This window comes from Hypanus sabinus, chromosome 13, assembly GCF_030144855.1.
Source record: "Hypanus sabinus isolate sHypSab1 chromosome 13, sHypSab1.hap1, whole genome shotgun sequence".
Classification (NCBI taxonomy): Eukaryota; Metazoa; Chordata; class Chondrichthyes; order Myliobatiformes; family Dasyatidae; genus Hypanus; species Hypanus sabinus.
The window spans coordinates 28,101,821-28,121,003 of NC_082718.1; the positions used below are offsets into that span (position 1 = coordinate 28,101,821).

At 40.0% G+C, this 19,183-nt stretch overlaps 1 protein-coding gene across 1 annotated transcript in view; it reads right to left on the reverse strand.

Annotated features, from left to right (window-relative positions):
• Positions 1-8,381: 8,381 nt before the first annotated feature.
• The window catches only part of pcloa (piccolo presynaptic cytomatrix protein a), a 389,623-nt gene continuing 378,821 nt past the window's right edge, over positions 8,382-19,183 (reverse strand). The window contains exons 25-26 of the mRNA XM_059988484.1: positions 18,628-18,773; positions 8,382-11,841 (exon numbers count right to left, since the gene is read on the reverse strand). Of these exons, the coding sequence (XP_059844467.1) occupies positions 11,668-11,841; positions 18,628-18,773 (320 nt within the window). The 3' untranslated portion in view covers positions 8,382-11,667. The remainder of the gene's footprint in view (positions 11,842-18,627; positions 18,774-19,183) is intronic.

Genomic DNA, 19,183 nt, shown 5'->3' on the forward strand with positions numbered 1-19,183 from the left:
AGTTTCCTCGCCTCTACCGCATCTGTTTCCAGGTTGTGGCTCTCCTTTCCAGAACATCAGAGATGTTCTCCGTCTTCAAAGTACAGGGTTTCCCTGTCTCCTCTATTGAGGCTGCTCTAACTCGCATCTCCTCCATTTACCAAACTTCTGCACTCACTCATCTTCTCATCGCCTTAAGTGACAGAGTTCTTCATGTTCTTGCCTACCACCCCATGAGCCTCCTCATCCAACACATCATCCTCAGTAATTTCTGCCATTTCCAAAGGGATTTTACCACTAAATATATCTTTACCTTCCTCCCCCATGATGCTTTCTGCAGGGATTTCTCCTTCAGTGATTCCTTTGTCCTTTCATGCCTCCTCACCATTCTCCCTCCTGGCACTTATCCCTGCAAGTGGCCTTTTCACCTCCGCCCTCATCTCTATTCAGGGTCCCAAACTGCTTGTCCAGGTGAGGCAACATGTTACTTGCAAATCTGCTGGAGTCTGCTAGGCAAATCATGCCTAGTGCTCCTGACGTGGTCTCCTCCACGTTGGTGAGACCTGTCGTAAATAGTGGGACCGCTTTGTCGAGCATTTCCACTCTGTTGTGTTTGTTAACGAGGGAGGGTGCAATGACCATGTCAGCATGGCAGTATGCAGGCTGTTCAACAATAGATTGACCCCAGCAGTCTGAGATCGTGCATACTCTTCTTTTTTCATGCGGTGTTGTCTCAAAATTTCTCAATTTGTCTTAAGTCTGGTAAGTGAGGTTAGAGAAGAGAAGGAAGAATGGTCAGGCTTGTTCTCAGTCTTTGGCCCATTGACAGCTCTGTTTGACTGTAGCCATTCGCAAGAGGTGTGGAGTGATAAGGTCGCAGTGCCTTGTAGGGGTCTTTTGTCTTCAGTAGGAGACTCTTAAGAGCTTGCACTTCTCTTTCCACATCTCTATTTGCCCGTGGGTACTGTGGACTGTTTGTCTGGCTTTTGAACTCATAGTCCCTAGCAAAGGCTTTGGATTCTGAGCAGCTGAATTGTGGACCGTTGTCTGACACAAGTGTCTCTGGTATTCCATGCTGAGTAAACACAGCTTTCAGGTGCTGTATGACAGCTGAGAATGTAGAGGACAGCTTGGACACCTCACCATACCATGAGTAGTAATCCACAGTGAGAAGGTATTTATCTGTTTTCAGTTCAAATGTCTGTGCCTGCAATTTGCCGTGGAAAATCTGGGAATTGGAGAGTTCAGCATGATTTTTGTGTGGTTTTCTACATGCTTGGCATTGCTTTATGTAATCTCCCAGTTGTGAGCACAGGCCAGACCACCACACAGATTGCCTTGCTCTTAGGTGACATTTTTCGATACCTTGGTGACCGTGGTGGATTTAACTGATCATTTTGGTGTGCATAGAAGCAGGAATGCTGAGTCTGAAGTCCTTTAGCAGCAAACCGTCACTAATGGTGAGTGTGTCTTTCAAGCTAGTAAGGTCTGATTTTGTGAACTCCTTTAGAAACAGCTGGCCATCCATGCTCACTGTATTGCATGACTTTGCAGCAGATTTGTTACAACTGTTACAACTCAGCACAAATTTTGTTCAGTTTTCTCTGTGATTCAGGAAGGCTTTCATGTACCTGAGCTAAGTAGATGTTGGTATCTTTCATGAAGGCAGATTCCACTAGTTTTGTATGTTATCCTCGACAGAGTGTCTGGTGTTGTAAAAGATTTGCTGGAGGTGTATTCAATGACAAAACAGTATTGCATAATCCTCATTCTGAATCTTTGCAGACATGGAGATAAGTCATCTGAGTGGTTTGAGCTGAGGAGGCTGACAAGTGGTCAGTTTCAAATAGGAATTTAGTGCCTATAAGTAGCAGCTGAAATGTTCACAAACCCCTGCAAGAGCCAGTATCTCCTTTTTGATTTGGATGTAATGCTGTTCAGTAGGAATCAGTACACTTGATGGCTAACAAGAGAGGTCAAAGGCAAAGAGAGGGCAGATAATAGAGCAAAGATTAGTGGGAAGTTAGAGGATTGGGAAGCTTTTAAACACCAACAGAGGGCAACTAAAAAGTAATTTAAGAAGGTAAAGATGGAATACAAAGGTAAGCTAGCCAATAATATTGAAGAGGAAACCAAAAGTTTCTTCAGATACATAGCATAAAAGAGAGGTGAAAGTGGATATTGAGCCACTGGAAAACGATGCTGAAGAGGTAGTAATGGGGGGCAATGAAATGGCCGATGAACTGTGTTGTTGTGTGAATGAAATCACTGGAGAGAGTTACTGATAGATACAAAGCAGCTTCTTTTGACAAAACAAGGTTCAACAGGCATCATACGGAGATGCTTTTGGTGGAAAAGGTCTGCTGGTCCAACGTGGGGCTCAATATTTACTCTAAACACAAAGGACAATCCCATATTTACAAAGTATAGACAATGCTTTCTTTTGAAACTACCTGCAAACTTCACACCTTCTGAGTCATATCCATCCAATATGATTTGTGGACTGCTTTTAGGAATGCATTGTTACAAATTAAATCCACAATACATTGTCAAGAAACAGAAGACTGGTAGCCAAAGCCATTTACTAAATGTAAATGACCTAAACCCAAAAATCATTTTAACAAACTGATTAAGTGCATAACTCTTCACTGTGGAAGACAGTAACAGTATGGTGGAAATTTCAGGTGTCAGGGGACATGAAGTGTGTGAAGTTACCATAACTAGAGTGAAGGTTCTTGGGAAACTGAAAGGTCTGAAGGTATACACCCCACAGAGCTAAAAAGATTGTGGAAACATTAGTATTGATCTTTCAAGAATCACTAGATTCTGGAATGGTTCCAGAAGACTGGAAAATTGCAAATGTCACTTCACTCTTCAAGAAAGGAAAGAGGCAGAAGAAAGGAAACTATAGGCCAGTTAGTCTGACCTCAGTAGTTGGGAAAATGTTGGAGTTGATCGTTATGGATGAGGTCTCAGGGTACTTGGAGGCTCATGATAAAATAGACCACAGTCAGCATGGTTTCCTCAAGGGGAAACCTTGCCTGACAAATCTGTTGGAATTCTTTGAAGAAATAACAAGCAGGACAGACAAAGGAGAATAGGTTGATGTTGTGTACTTGGATTTTCAGAAGGCCTTTGACAAGGTGCCACACATGAGGCTGCTTAACAAGCTACAAGCCTGTGATAGCATAGGGATGATTCTAGTATGGATAAAGCAGTGGCTGATTGGCAGGAGGCAGAGTGGGAATGAAGGGAGCCTTTTCTGGTTGGCTGCTGGTGATGTTCCACAGGGGTCTGTAATGGGACTGATTCTTTTTATGTTATATGTGAATGATTTGGATGATAGAATTGATGGCTTTGTTGCAAGGTTTGTAGACGATATGAAGATAGGTGGAGGGGCAGGTAGTTTTGAGCAGGTAGAGAGGCTACAGAAGGATTTAGATTTGGAGAACGGGGAAAGAAGTGGTAGATGGAATACAGTGTCAGAAAGTGTATGCATTTTGGTAGAAGAAATGAAAGAGTTGACTATTTTCTAGATGGAATGAAAATACAAAAAAAACTGAGGCGCAAAGGGGCTTGGGAGTCTTGTGTAGGATTCCCTAAAGGTTAATTTGCATGTTGGGTCTGTGATGAGGAGGATTAGAATATAAAAGGAAGGATGTAATGTTAAAACTTATAAAGCACTGGTGATGCCTCACGGAGAATTGTGAACAGGTTTGATCCCCTCATCTTAGAAAGGATGTGCTGAAACTGGAGGAGTTTCAAAGGAGGTTCACAAAAACGATTCAGGATTGAATGACTTGCCATATGAAAAGCTCTTAATGGCTCTGGGTCTGTATTCACTAGATTTCAGAAGAATGAGGGGTGACCTCATTGACACCTATCGAATGATGAAATGCCTTAATAGTATGGGTGTGGAGAGGATCTTTTCTATAACGGGAGAGTCTAAGACCAGAGGGCACAGTTTCAGAATAGAGAGGTGTCCTTTTAGAATGGAGATGAGGAGGAATTTCAGGAGGAATGAGCCAGAGAGAGGGAATCTGTGGAATTCTTTGCCACAGGCAGCTATGGAGGCCAAGCAGAGGTTGATAGATTCCTGACTGGTCAGGACATGAAGGGATATGGGAGCAGGCAGGAGACTGATGCTGAGAGAAAAATTAGATCAGCCATGTTGAAATGACGGTGTAGACTTGATGGGCCAAATGGCCTAATTCTGCTTGTATATCTATTAGTTTTATGGTCTTATAACTGGGATCTTAACATCCAAGGATTCATCAGGGAATAGGATGTGGAAGGAGATTGCCATGACACTAACTGATGTTCCTATATTTTCATTAACAATGGCTGATACACCAGAAGACTGGGGAGAGTTCATGTGCGACCTTGTTCAAAAAGGGCCGTATGGATGAGTCTGGGAACTGCAGATCAGTGGTAAAGAATTTTGTCGGAGAAGATTCTGAATGGCAGGATTTATGTATGTTCATTGGAACAGTAGTATTCCTCAGGGGTCAGTGTTGGGACCGCTTCTTTTCATGTTATATGTCAATGATTTGAATGATGGAATAGATGGCTTTGTGGCCAAGGTTGTGGATGAATCAAAGATAAATAGAAGGAAAGGGAAGCTGCAGAAGGACTTAGATAGATTAGGAAAATGGGTGAAGTAGCACAAGATGGAATACAGAGCAGAGAAACATTTTGGTAGAAAGAATAGAAGTATAGACTATTTTCAAAATGGGGAGAAAATTAAAAAACCAGAGGTACAAAGGGACATGGGAGTCCTTCTGGGCAAATGCAATGTTAACATCCATTTTGAGAGGATTAGAATACAAAACCAAGGATGTAATGTTGAAGCTTTATAGGGCATTGGTTAGACTGCACTTGGAGTATTGTGAGCAGTTTTAGGACCCTAAAGAAAATCTAAGAAAAAGAGTTGAAGATTTGTTGACATTGGAGAGGGTCTAGAGAAGGTTGATGAGAATGATTCGAGGAATAAAAGAGTTAACATATAAGGTGTGTTTGATGGCTCTGGGCCTGTACTCACTGGAGTTCAGAAGAATGGGGGATGGTGGGGGAAAGGAATATCATTGAAACCTATCAATTTTGAAAAGCCTAAATATGGAGTGGAGGGGGAGAGAATGTTTTCTACAGTGAGGAGGTCCAGGACCAGAGGACCCAGCCTCAGAATAGAGGGACATCCATATGGTTCAGAAATAAGGAAGATGAATCAGAGGGTGGTGAATTTGTGGAATCCATTGCCACAAACAGCTGTGGAGGCCAAGTCATCGAGTATATTTAAAGCAGAAGTTAATAGGTTTGATTAATCAAGAGGTCAAAGGTTACAGGGAGAAAGCAAGAGAATGGAATTGAGAAAGATAATAGATCAACCATGATGGAATGATGGACCAAATGGCCTAATGCCTCTCTTATGTCATGGTCTTTTGAAAAGTCAGGGACTGATCAGGAGGAGCCACCATTGTTTTGTGTAGGGGAGATCACAAATCTGATAAACTCAAGAGATTCTGCAGAAGCTGGAAATCCAGAGAATCACACACAAAATGCTGGAGGAACTCAGAAGGTTCGGCAGCATTTATGGAAAGGAATAAAGAGTCTATGTTTCAGGCTATTAGATATTTGAGTCAGTAATAATGATGTAAGTAAATAAGAAAAGCTAGAATGGTAGATGAGGTTTATCTGGCTGTTAGTAAGGTTTGTAACAAGGTCCCACATGTAGGCCAACCCAAAAAGTTAAGGCACACAAGGGATCCAAGGCATGTTGGCAAAATGGATCCACATCTGACTGAGTGAGTGGGGCAGAGGGTAGTGGTGAATGGGTAGTAATCTGACTAGAAGTGCAACAAGTAGTGAGCCACAAGAATCAGTATTGGGACCATTGTTGCTTTCCAGCAAGCATGTAGGTGGTCTGACTACTATGTTCGATGTTCGATGTCTAAGGAATAACAGCTGGGAAGTTGGGTTGAATGTTCGCAGATGGAATTTAATTCAGACAAGTGTTAAGTAATACAATTCAGGAAGTCCAATTCTGGTAGGATATAGCGAGTAAATGGCGATTGCCTTAAGAATGATGATATACTGTACAGAGAAAACTTGGGGTGCAAGTCCGTAGCTCCCCAAGAGTGGCAACATAGGTGGATAGAGTAATGAAGAAGAACTAGGGTGTGTAAAACATTAGTTAAATTGCATTTGGTGTACAGCACTGGTCGCTACACTCCAGGAAAGATGTTGAAGCATAAAGAGAGTGCACAGGATGTTGTATAGTGATAGTTATAACGAGAGTTTGGATAGTGTGGATTTATTCTCATTGCAATGTAGGATAAGGATTAACTTTGAAGAAATTTATAAAATTATGGAGGTGACAGATGGGGAACATTGAACCTTTTTCTTTTACGTAAGGCAGGTGATTCATGAACCAGAGGATACAGTTTTAAGGTGAGAAATTTACATTAGAATGCTTTTCCTGGATTTAATTTTGGCATTCAGCAATATTGTTCCACAGACACTGGAGAACAATCTCTTACTCCTTAGTCTAAGTATATCATTGAGTGCTGGACTTCCTAATCAATAGATCTCAGACAGTCAGGATGCACAACTGCTTCCCTTCTCCCCGTCATCCTCAACACAGGCTCCCCCCAGGGCTGTGTGCTGAGCCCACTGCTGTACACTCTGCTCACGCATGACTGCACGGCCGAACACCCGAGTAATCACATTGTCAAGCTCAGCAATGACATGACAGTGGTGGGGCTCATCACCAACAACGATGAGACAGCTGTAATACAGAGAGAAGGTGGAAGAGCTCGAGTCCTGATGCCAGGCAAACAACCTCTTCCATAATGTCAACGAGACAGAGGAGATGGTTAGCGACTTCAGGAGAATGTGCACCACTCACACACCCCCCGCTTTACATTGGCGGCACAGCAGTGAAATTGTGAGCAGTTTCAAACTCTTGGGAGTGCACATCACACGTAACCTCTCATGATCCCAGAACACATCCTGAACAGTCAAGGAAGCTCACCAATGCTGAGGAGGGTGAAGACAGCTGGACTTGGCACATTTTACACTCATGTCATTTCACTGATGTGTAATAGAGAGCTTCCTAATGAGCTGCCTCACTACTCGGGACTGCATCATATTGGAAGGCTCTACAGCAGGTAGCCGAAACTGCCCGACACAGCACTGGCACCAGCTTATCAGTCATCAAGTAAATATATGTAGAAAGGTGCTGGGAAAGGGCCAAAAACCCACACACCCTGCTCATGGACTGTTGGTCCTGCTCCCATCAGGGAGGAGGCTATGTAGCATCCACACCAGGACCACTAGACTCTTACTTTCCCCAAGCAGTAAGGCTGATCAACACCTCCACCCATTAACTCCACCAGTGCTCCCTATTTCCACATATGGTTAGTTACCTTATGTAGAGCCTAGTGAACCTTTATGGACATGCTGTCAATCTATGTATATAAGCTATCTTATTATTTATATTTGTCTGTTAATTATTATTATTATTATTATTATTGTCTTATTTATCTTATTTTTCTTTGTGCTGAATCAGATCCGGAGTAACAATTGTTTCATTTTCCCTACAATTGCGTAGTGGTAATGACATTAAACAATCTTGAATCCTTGAAATTTAATATAATCTAGAGGTTAAGATTTTACACACAGAGGGTGATGGTTATCTGGCACAAACTATCAGAGCGGCTGGTGTTGGCAGATATAATTCTATTTAAATTGCATTTGGACAGGTAACTGGATAAGTCAGAGATGGATATGTGCCTCATGCAAACCAAAACCATTCATGGAGATAGGCATCAGAGTTGGCATTCTATTTTTATTTTTTAAATTTAGAGATACAGTGCAGAACAGGCCTTTCCCGCTGTGCCACCCAGCAATCCACCGACTTAATCCTAGCCTAATCACAGGACAATTCATAGTTACCAATTAGCCTACTAACCGAGACGTCTTTGGACTGTGGGAGGAAACCGGAGCACCTGGAGGAAACTCACACGCACACCTGAACAATGTACAAACTTTCTTACGGACAACGGCAGAATGAACTCTGAATCCGACGCACTGAGCTGTGATAGCATTGTGCTAACTGCTTCACTACTGCGGCACAGATGAGGTGAGTTGAAAAGACACGTTACTGTGCTATATGTTTCTATCATTCTGGCATTGTGCCTGCAGATTACATGTGAATCTGGAGTCACCCAGAATTGAAGAAGCTGGAGTATGGAGCAAAGAGAAACAAACTGCTGGAGGAGCTCGGAAGGCCAAGCAGCATCTGTCGTAGGGAAAAGAATAGTCAATATTTTGGCTTGAGATCCTGAATTAGGACTGAATCTGTCTTTGTGTGTCCTAAAGTCCTACTTGGTCCTCTCCCACCATTGCACTTTTGTAAGTGCTGACCATAAAAACTATTTTAAAAATGAACACAGTTCATGAAAAACTCTCAGGTAACAGAGCAGGGGCTGACACTTATTTATTTCCAATGTTTATTAGCAAGGATAGGGTAACAGCCTTTATATACCACAGTTTGCATCCAGTGTCCCTAGAAACACTCTGTGTACAACCACACAATCAGCACACTGTGATCTTTACATAGAATGTGATTTACAAGCATTATTTATACCGGGATTACGTGGTATAATTTTCTCTGTTTATACATCCTCCATATTGATTTTACTTTGTAGAGAATCTAGAAGCAACAAAAAGTAACAAGAACAAACCATAAAACATGCGACATCTACCAATGTAACAGAAATTTTGCAACACTTGTCGGAAATCAAGGACAAAAGTGATTTATTTTCAGAAAGGAAGCAATGGGCTTGGTGTACAAGTACTGAAAGGTTGACAGCACATCTGCAATTCAGCCATCACCAAGTACTTCAGCACTTCACCCCACACCTGGAACAGTTACACAGAACAGCTTTTTTGTGGATTGTTCAATTTTTTTGGTCTTTTTTTAAAAAAGGTTTTTCTAAACAACGAACATTTCACATTCACATGCTGAATGTCAGACAAATAAAACTGTTCAAAATCTGCAGTAGAAAAGAAGTTATATTTACATGGTACAAAGGGAACACTTTATCTGCACCAGACAAACATTTTATTCATACTTAGACAACTAAGACACTCACCCATCAGGGAAAGTTCAAAGATATAGTGTTCACTGAAACAGACATCAAATAGCATTAATACAACTATATGGAATGAAAGAAACAGTGCCTTTTCTGCTGGTCTACATAGGCTCTATTTCAAGGTATTTAATTACAGTCTCTACAGTTTTCTTACTGACATCACTAATAATTCTTTCAAGATAGATTCTTGTCTTTAATGTAATAAAATTGAAAACTATTTTCAAAAATCAAAAAAAAAACAAGAGGATAGTAAACACACATTCCAGTTTCTTGTATCAGACCAGCATCTTTAAGTAAAGGTGAACAAAGTTATATTTAAATCAATCTCCATCTTCCTCCAACTTGCATCAAAACTTGGAATGTAACCATGCTGTTAATCTTATATTTTCATCGTTTGGTTTCTCATTTTGAAATAAAGGAATCCTTTGAAAGGAAGTATAATCTCATGTGTTTACACCTAGAAATAAAGACAGCTGCCATTCACAATGGGTGTCATTACTGTGATTAGCCATTTATGACATAACACATGCTATGAAATTGCCGTCAATTTTCTCAATATTTTATAAAGGATTGAAAACTTTTAGCAAGCAAAATAAATCACAGGGAATATATTATGGAGTCAGGTGTAAAAAGTACCAGCAATAAAATGTTACCCATGACACAATGTCATTTTCATTATCTCTTACAGATATAACAAAGGCTGCTGAGGAATGTTAAAGCCAGGCAGTGACAAGTTGGAGAATATTATCTGCTTTTTACTGCTGCAGTATTTAGTTTTACTTTGACATAAAGCCTGTGTAAGCAAGCAAAAGGAATGACCACTTTTGAGGAAAATTTGGTGCTGTACAATATTTGCCAGTAACTGGTTAATTGATGATCCACTTTTTTTTTACAGTGAGCGTTATGTGTAATATCAGCACAACTTTAATGTAAATGCTGCATGTAACTGTATTAGAGTGCAATGTAAGAAAACATTTACAATGTGCTTTTACTCGTGTTTAGTTGCAAACTCCCTTCATTTTTTTGTTTAATTGTTGCATCCAAAATTTGTAGAGTCCATGTTGCATAGAGGGCCTCCAATCACACTTAGTAAATCTCATTTTAATATATAGATAGATATATATTTATATCTATATGCATTTATATGTAGAACAGACTATACAGACTTTGGAAGCATATTTTAAACTTCATAATGCACAATTAGCCTTCAAGATTGACTCTTTACTCTCCACCCCTACACACTCAATATATTTACATAATTGAAAATATGTATATGAAATGCAGCAATAATGGAATTCAATTAAATGTTAAACATTTTAAAATCTGTACAACTAGTTGAATTGTGCCAAGTCTACAACCAGTAAGGAACCAACAGCAAATCAGGGTTAAAAATAATCGAGTAAAAGAATATTGTGAAAACGGTGTTGCTAACTGTTTAGGATTAAAGATCTTTCTGCATCTTCCAGGCCAGATCTGGCCTTGTCGTGGCAGGCTTACACTCTATATGAATGTCTCAGAATTATAAGGCCAGGCACTTAATCACTCTTCTCAAAACACCCCATGCTTTTATAAGTTTAGCAAAGTTAGCAGATTTACCATTAAAATGTTGAAATAAAGGCTTAAAATCTTGATGAAAAAAAGTTAGGAGAATTTCACAAACTACGTAGAAAATATCAAAATTAAGAATGTTGTGTGATTACCTCAAAGTTCCCATTAAGCAATTATACTGAAAACTTAAGTTAAAACCATCCAGTCTTCTTTTTAATCATATACCAGTTCCTATTTAATTTTTTTTTTTGCTTGTGATTCATATCTACAGTCCTTCACCTGAGTATGTCAGAGAATTACAGTAATCCACTAAAAGACCAGTGTTCAGCACTTCAAGACCACATTCAACCCCAACAGAACGAGGCTTTGAAATTTCAGGATATGTCCTATGTATAAACTCTGAATCATACAGCCATTACCTTGCTCCATCAACAACCATATTATCGAAAGGTAACAAAAACCTGAATACTTCAATTTCAGAGATAATTTTTGGAACAATAGAAATTTTATTACACTATCAAAAATACTGCAAGTTTGAGACTGGACATCAGGACAACAGTGATATTGTCAGTGTAAAAGGGAGTTTTTGCACAGTAGGTGGCATGGTTATATTAATTTTCTGTGCCTGTTGAGGCTGATCTTCACAATCCTCGCCTTTATACATAGATCTGTTCCAGTACTTCCTTTGCCTGGAATGGATTCTATACATCAATACCTGCTCACTCTATGCGTTGGTTCTTTCAGCATTTTCTTGTCTGTATATTTTTGCATTTTAAAGGTGTTATGTATTTTGTAACCTGGTCTCTTACTTGTAAGTGCTGTCACTTTGAACCATCTAAGACAGGACTAAACTTGACTTTGGGGAGTCATGATGGTCACAGCATAAATAAACTGGGACACAATCTCTTTGCTCTTTTAGGACTTCCAAAGTGCACAACAATTCAGGTCAAAGGGCTGTACTTCAGCAATCTGTTTGGTGAGCAGGTCAGTTTTGCACGTTAAACCCAGATGTCGTTCCTCGTTGACTCTCGGTTGAGCTGACAAGCAGTTTGTGCCAGTTAACAACTCTCTTCCTCAGATCCACTTTGTCAAGCCAGATATATGCCTCACCAATCAGTGTCTTCCTCATGAACTTCCCACCATTAGAGACAAGTAAAATCTAAAATAGAGAAAGCAAATGTAAAACCCTATCATAGCAGAGGAGACCAAGCACAGTTTAAAAGCAGAATAAGGTAAGAAAAATCAGCAGAGAGCCGTGTAACCCCTCAAATATGCTTCAGTATATGATAAGTCTATTGCTGATCTGATCATTGGTCCTGACCTCACCTTGTTTCTCGTTGGCTGCCAGTGACCAGTGGTGTTCCTCAAGGGTCTGTGTTGGGACTGATTCTTTTAACATTATATGTCAATGATTTGGATGATGGAATTGATGGCTTTGTTGAAAAGTTTGCAGATGATACCAGGATAGGTAGTGGAGAGGGTAGTTTTGAGGAAGTAGAGAGGTTACGGAAGGACTAAGACAGATTAGGAGAATGGGCAAAGAAGAAGCAGATGGAAAACAGTGTTGGGAAGCGTATGGTCATGCTCTTTGGTAGAAGGAATGACTATTTTGCATTAATGGAGAGAAAATACAAAAATCTGTGGTGCAAAAGGATTTAGGAGTCCTTGTGCTAGATTCCCTAAAATTCAATTTGCAGGTTGAGTCTGCTGCGAGGAAGGCAAATGCAATGCTAGCATTCATTTCAAGAATATAAAAGCAAGGATTTAATGTTGAGACTTTATAAAGCACTGTGAGGCCTCACTTGGAGTATTGTGAGCTGGTTTGGGCCCTTTTATCATAGAAAGCATGTGCTCAAACTGGAGAGGCTTCAAAGGAGGTTCATGAAAATGATTCCAGAATTGAATGGGTTGTCAAATGAAGAGTGTTTGTTGGCTCTGGGCCTGTATTCACTGGGATTCAGAAGAATGGGGGGGTGGTGCGGGGGGTGACCTAATTGAAACCTATCAAATAGTGAAAGGCCTAGGTAGAATGGATGTGGAAAGGATGTTTCCTATGGTGAAAGAGTCTAAAACCAGAGGACACAGCCTCAAAATAGAGGGGCATCCTTTTAGAATGGAGATGAGGAGGAATTTCTTTGGCCTGAGAGTGGTAAATCTGTGGAACTTCAGGCAAGTGTGAAATGTTTCACTTTCATTATCATTAATATATGCTGCGTTATATGACATGGGCTATCATGACCCCAGCCATTATCAATACTCTTCAGGGATTGTCAATGGTCACACAAACAGGACTTGTGATATGACCATCCACTGCCTGCTCCCATGTCACCCTGATATTGAGAGGGAGGGGGTGCTAAGCAGGTGCTACATCTTGCTCAAGGGTGACTTGCAGGCTATCAGAGGGAAGGAGCTCCTTTGGTAGAGACATACAGTATCTCCACCCCACAGTCAAATTAGGAGGGCTGTACACAGTAAATGGCAGTATTTACATACAGAGGATTCTACCAGAAGCTCATCACTCCCTGAAATTGGTAACACTTAGGGAGGTAAAGAAAGCGTTTGGCAAGATTGCCTTCTTGGTTAGAACATAGAATATCAAGTCAAGTCACTTTTATTGTCATTTCAACCATAACTGCTGGTACAGTACACAGTAAAAATGAAACAACATTCCTCCAGGACCATGGTGCTACATGAAACAACACAAAACTATACTAGACTACCTGAAACAACACAAAATTACATTAGACTTCAGACCTACATGGGACTACATAAAGTGCACAAAACAGTGCAAGAGAGTGCAGTAATTAATAAACAAGACAACAGGCACAGTAAAGGGCAAATTATAATAAAAATGATGTAAATGTAAACAATGTTTTAGCAGGAGTTAAAGAAATGAACAAAAATTGCAAAGGGAGTGGAGTGGTGTTGTGCGTGCGTGTGCGCGCATGTGTAGGTTGGTCAGGAAAAGTCGGAGCTGTTTTGCAAATGTATAAATTTTTGATTAGGGTGCATTTGGATTACTGTGCAAAGTTCTAGTTGCCACATTACAGGAAGGCTGTAAAGGATTTGGAGGGAGTGAAGAAGAGGTTCACCTGGATGTTGCCTGGATTGGAGGATATTAAATGTAAGCAGAGAGTGGACAACCTTGGATTGTGTTTTTCTGAAGCATCAGAGGCAGTTGGGAGACCTGAGAGAAGTTTACAAAGTTATGACAGGGAAGATAGTCAAAACCTTTTTCCCAGCAAGAGGAATAGCATTTGGAGGAGAGGTGCAAAGCAAGTTCTATTTTTACACATTATGTGGTGGGTACCCACAATGTGCTGCAATGAGAGGTCCTGGAGTAATTGTGTTATGCAGCATGAAAACAGGTCTTTTAGCCCAACTCATCCATAAGATTTAGGAACAGAATTAGGCTATTCAACACATTGAGTCTGATCCATCAGTCAACCATGGCTAATAATTTTTTCAAACCCATTCTTTTACCTTCTCCCCATAATTTGAACGCTTTGCCTCTAAATTGACAAATAGCTAGTTCTACTTGCTTGCACTTGGTCCATATCCCTCTGAACCTTTCCTTTACATGAACTTGTCCAAGTATCTTTTATCGTTGTAATTATACCTGCCTTCTTCTCCTCATTTGTCAGCTTGTTCGATATACCACCCAAACTTGCTTTTCAGGTCTCCTCTAATCTTTCCCCTCTCCCCTTAATCCCTTGTCGGTAGCTTTAGACTCTCCTGTCCTGGGAGAAAGAGGGTGACCAATCATCTTATTTAAGCCATCTGAGAATTTATCTATAATTCACATCCTCCTGTCAATAACTCTTAAACAGATAGGATCTCACCCCTGATGCCCATGCTGATTCACGGGTGGCAAACCTGAAAATGCTAGCCTTATCTCTACTCATTGCTTCCTGTTTGTTAGCCAACCTGCCCTGTCTATGGCTGTATGTTACCCTCATTGCCATGAGTTCATACCTTATGTGAGGGACTTTGCTGAGTGCTTTCTGGAAATGCAACTACAAACGTTTGTACAATAAATCTATCAGTTCTGGTCTATCCACTCTGGTCTGAAATGAGTGTGAAGATTGGGTGAAAGAATCAGAATCCCATTTAATATCACTGGCACATGTCATAAAAAGACTGACGTCATTTACCAGTCCATGGACTGCCATGGTTGCCTGGATGTTACATCCTCTTACCCTGCCTCCTGTAAAACTGCTTTTCCTTTTTCTTAGATCTTTCATCTCCAAAACATTTGCTCTGATGTTGAAGCCTTTCACTCTGGTGAACCCAAAATGTACCTCTTTATCCTGAACACGGCCTTCCTTCGACCACATTTCCTCTATTTCCTGCATCTTTTAATTAACTGTGATTATACTGGCCACTGGATTAAACCTCATCCAGTGGTTTGTTTCATATACCCATAAAACTCTGTAAGAACAAGCTGTCCCACACATCTCCTTTAAGTACTTCCCCTCTCACTTTAAGTCTATGCCCTCTATTTCTAGACTGCTATACCCTAGGAAGAGAAAAAAAAGTGATCCTCCACCTTACCCATGTCCTCATGAATATTAGATACTTCTGTGAGGTCACCTCTTAGCCTTTTGATCTCAGGGAGAAGTACCTCAGCATATCTAGCCTTCCAGTCCTGCTACTATCCTTCTGAGTCCTTTCAGCAACTTTTTCATCTTAATGACATCATTCCCAATCAATTCTGAATCCTTTAATGACATCATCCCTATAGCCCAGCGAACTGAACTGCATATCATTCTCCAAGTATGGCCTCACTTTACTCTATACTGTTGTAACATTACGTCCCAACTCTTGGCACATACAAGGGAAAATCTGCAGATGCTGGAAGTCCCAGCAACACACACAAAGTGCTGGAGGAACTCAGCAGGCCAGGCAGCATCAATGGAAAAAAGTACAGTCGATGTTTCGGACTGAGACCCTTTGTTAGGAAGGGTCTTACCATCTTGTACAACTCTATGAAATCACCTCTGATCTTCATTCCATCCAAAGAGGAAAGTCCAAGGTCACTCAATATATCTTAATTAGACATGGTCTCTAATCTAGTCAGTAAGTCTAGTACACAGTGCCCTGACTAGTGAAGGCAAGTATAGCAAATGCTATCTTCACCACCTTGTCTGCTTGTGTGCCCTCTTTCATGGAACTATCTACTTGAACACCAGGTATCTCCACTCTGTAGCACTCTCCAGAGCCCTGCCATTTGTTGTGCATGTTCTTCCCTGGTTTAACTTCACAAAATGCAACCCTTTGCACTTAAATTCCATCTCCCAAATTTTACTCCACGATGTTGCACCAACCCTTTAACCTACTCCAAGATCAATCTAACCCTTTTTTAAATGCCATGGACCCCTGCCATTAACTTGGGGGTCCAGTTCCCCTGGTTGGGAACCCCTGATCTAACCCTTCCCTTCCACATAGTCCTTCATTTTCCTTTCATCCATGTGCATATATAAGAGTCTCTTAAATGTCCATAATATATGAGCACCTAGCACTCTCCGTGTAAAAGAACTACTTCTGACATTCCCCCTGTACTTTCTTCCTTTTCAAATCTTTTTATTATTATTATTATTCAAAAATAGCACAAGTACATCGAAGTAACAACACTTACAATGCCTCAAAAAGAAGAAATTATCTTAAGGATTGAAAATTTTTGTGAATTAAAAAAACCCTACTAAGCAAGAAAAGTGAGGGAAAAAAAGAAACCCATTGGAGGTACAACCCCGGAGCCATGCGTCATACACAAAGCCTCCAAAAATAAACATCAAACTGCCAACAAGAAAAAAAGATATATTTAAAAAAAATTACATTTAGATCGTGGAGGAAATCTATCAGTTAACTGAAACGATAATATCGAGCAAATATAGCTCCATCTCTTCTCAAAATCAAATAAACGTTCAAAGGTTCGACTTCTAATTTTCTCCAAGCTAAGACACAGCATCACTTGAGAGAATCATTGTGACAAAGTAGGAGCTGACATATCCTTCCATTTCAACAAAATGGCCCTCCTAGCTATCAATGTAACAAACGCAATAACATGTTGGTCAGACACAGAAATACCATGGATATTTTGAGGAATTATTCCAAAAAGCACAGTCAATTTATTAGGTTGTAAATTGATTCTGAGTGCTTTAGAAATTGCTGAAAAGACTGATTTCCAAAACTGTTTTACTATAGAACATGACCAGAACATGTGTGTCAGTGTAGCTATCTCAGTTTTACATCTATCACAATACTTGTCAACATTTGGAAATATTTTAGAAAGTCTCTCCTTCGTCAAATGGTAATGACTGTACTTTCTTCCAAACAACTTGAGGTTATGCCCCTTCACATTAGGCATTTAAGCCCTGAAAAAAGGTCCCTAGCTCTCCACTCTGTCTGTGTCTCTTATTATCTTGTACACCTCTATGAAGTCACCTCTCTTCATTCTCTCCAAAGGGGAAAGTCCAAGGTCACTCAATGTATCCTAATTAGACATGTTCTCTAATCCAGTCAGCATCTTGGTAAAACTCCTCTGCACCCACTCTAAAGCTCCCATATCCTTCCTATAGTGAGGTGACCAGATCTGAATACAATGCTTCAGGTGTGGTCTAACCAGAGATTGAAAGAGCCGCAAAATTACCTAATTGCTCTTGAACCTAATCCCATAACCAATGAAGGCTGGCACACATACACCTTCATAACCATCCTATCAACTTGCACTGCAACTTTGAGAGATCTATGGCTGTGAACCCCAAGATCTCTCTGTTCCTTCACACTGTTAAGAATCTTACCATTTCCCCCTGTACTCTGCCTTCAAAGTGAACTACTTCACACTTTTCTGGATTGAACTCCATCTGCCATTTTTCAGCCTAGTGCTGCATCGTTCCAATTATTCTCTGTAACCCACAGCAAACTTCTGCTTTATCCGCAGCTCCACCAACCTTCGTGTCATCTGCAAAACTTACTAAACCACCATTCCATTTCCTCATAGGTGGATAAATTAACTTGTCCAAATCAGAAGCATTCTCAGTCATTGAGGGAAGTAAAGGAGGAGGTTGCAGAGCCACCCCAAGTATCAGGTGTTGCTCGAGGACTGGATATCTGAAAATGTTCATGTTCAAAAAATGATGAAAGGCTAATCAGTGGTAGGGAAATTTCTATGGATATTAAAAGGAGACAAGATTAGAAATAATTTCAATGTATGAACTGAGTAGAGGAAGTTAGTATGAATATATTGATTGAACAAAAATTATGCCCTATTAGTTCAGTAGTGTTTTTTCAATAAAGAAATAGAGTTGATTAGAGAAATACAATCAATATATGTATGGATTTCCAAAATACATCTGATGGAGTGCTAATGAGAGAAGTGTTGAAGTTTTACAAGATTTCAGAGAGGCTGAATTTAGAATATTGTGAGCAATTCTGAACACCTATCAATAAAGTATATCAATAAGCTTGAAAGAACGCAGAAAAAAGTTGTATGGATGTTGTTGGGGTTTGAGGACCTGAGTTACAGGGAAAGGTTAAATAGATTAGAACTTCATAAACGCAAGAGATTGTACTAATGCTAGAAATTCAGCACAGGAAAATGAAGGGAGATGTTTTGGAAGTATACAAAATTATGAGGAGTATATTTAGGAGGACTGCATATAGGTGTTTTCCCCCCCATGGGTGAGACCAGAACTAGAATTTGTAAGTATAGGGTGAAAGATGAAATATTCAAGGGAAATCTGAATCATTATTCACATTTTTCATTCTCTCCTGATTCTTTGTGTTATATTTATTTCCCTTTTGATTTAGATAATTAGGAACCCAGTATTTCTCATGAAAAAATGTACCATGAACTTTAAAAATAATTGTCAAGCTGAAGAGAATTACCCGGCAAAATCCATTAATGTACAAAACACTCAAATTCTGTGTTGGTGCATAATATTACCTGAAGTGAGTGTCCAGCTGGACTAAGACTAAAACGAAATGTTTCATTGAATGAAGGCTCCCGGTCATGCCTGCAGACACGAGTTTTCTTCTTAAATACTCGCTTTTGTGTTGAAATGTTTATGACATATAATTTCACGTACAGGTCTGTGAAAAGATACAGAACAAGGGTTGAGGATTCCTTTTCAATACTAATGATATCAAGCTGACATCATTAAATGAACACTTGCACTGTTCATCAGGTAAATGAAATCAAGTCTTTAGATAGAGGAGACACAGGATCAGAAGATGTAGAATCTTGTGGGTAGAATTAAGAAACTATGAAGGGACAATGATGGCAGTTATAGACAAGATACTGAACAGTAGCCAGGATGTGGGGTACAAATTACAATGTGAGATAGAAAAGGCATGTAAAAAAAGGCAAAGTTATGATAGCCATGGCATATTTTAATGTACAGGTAGGTTGGGAACATTAGGTTGGTGCTGGATCCTCAGAAAAATAATTTATAGGATGCCCTTTTAGAGCAGCTTGTAGTTGAGTCCAATAGCAAAAAAAC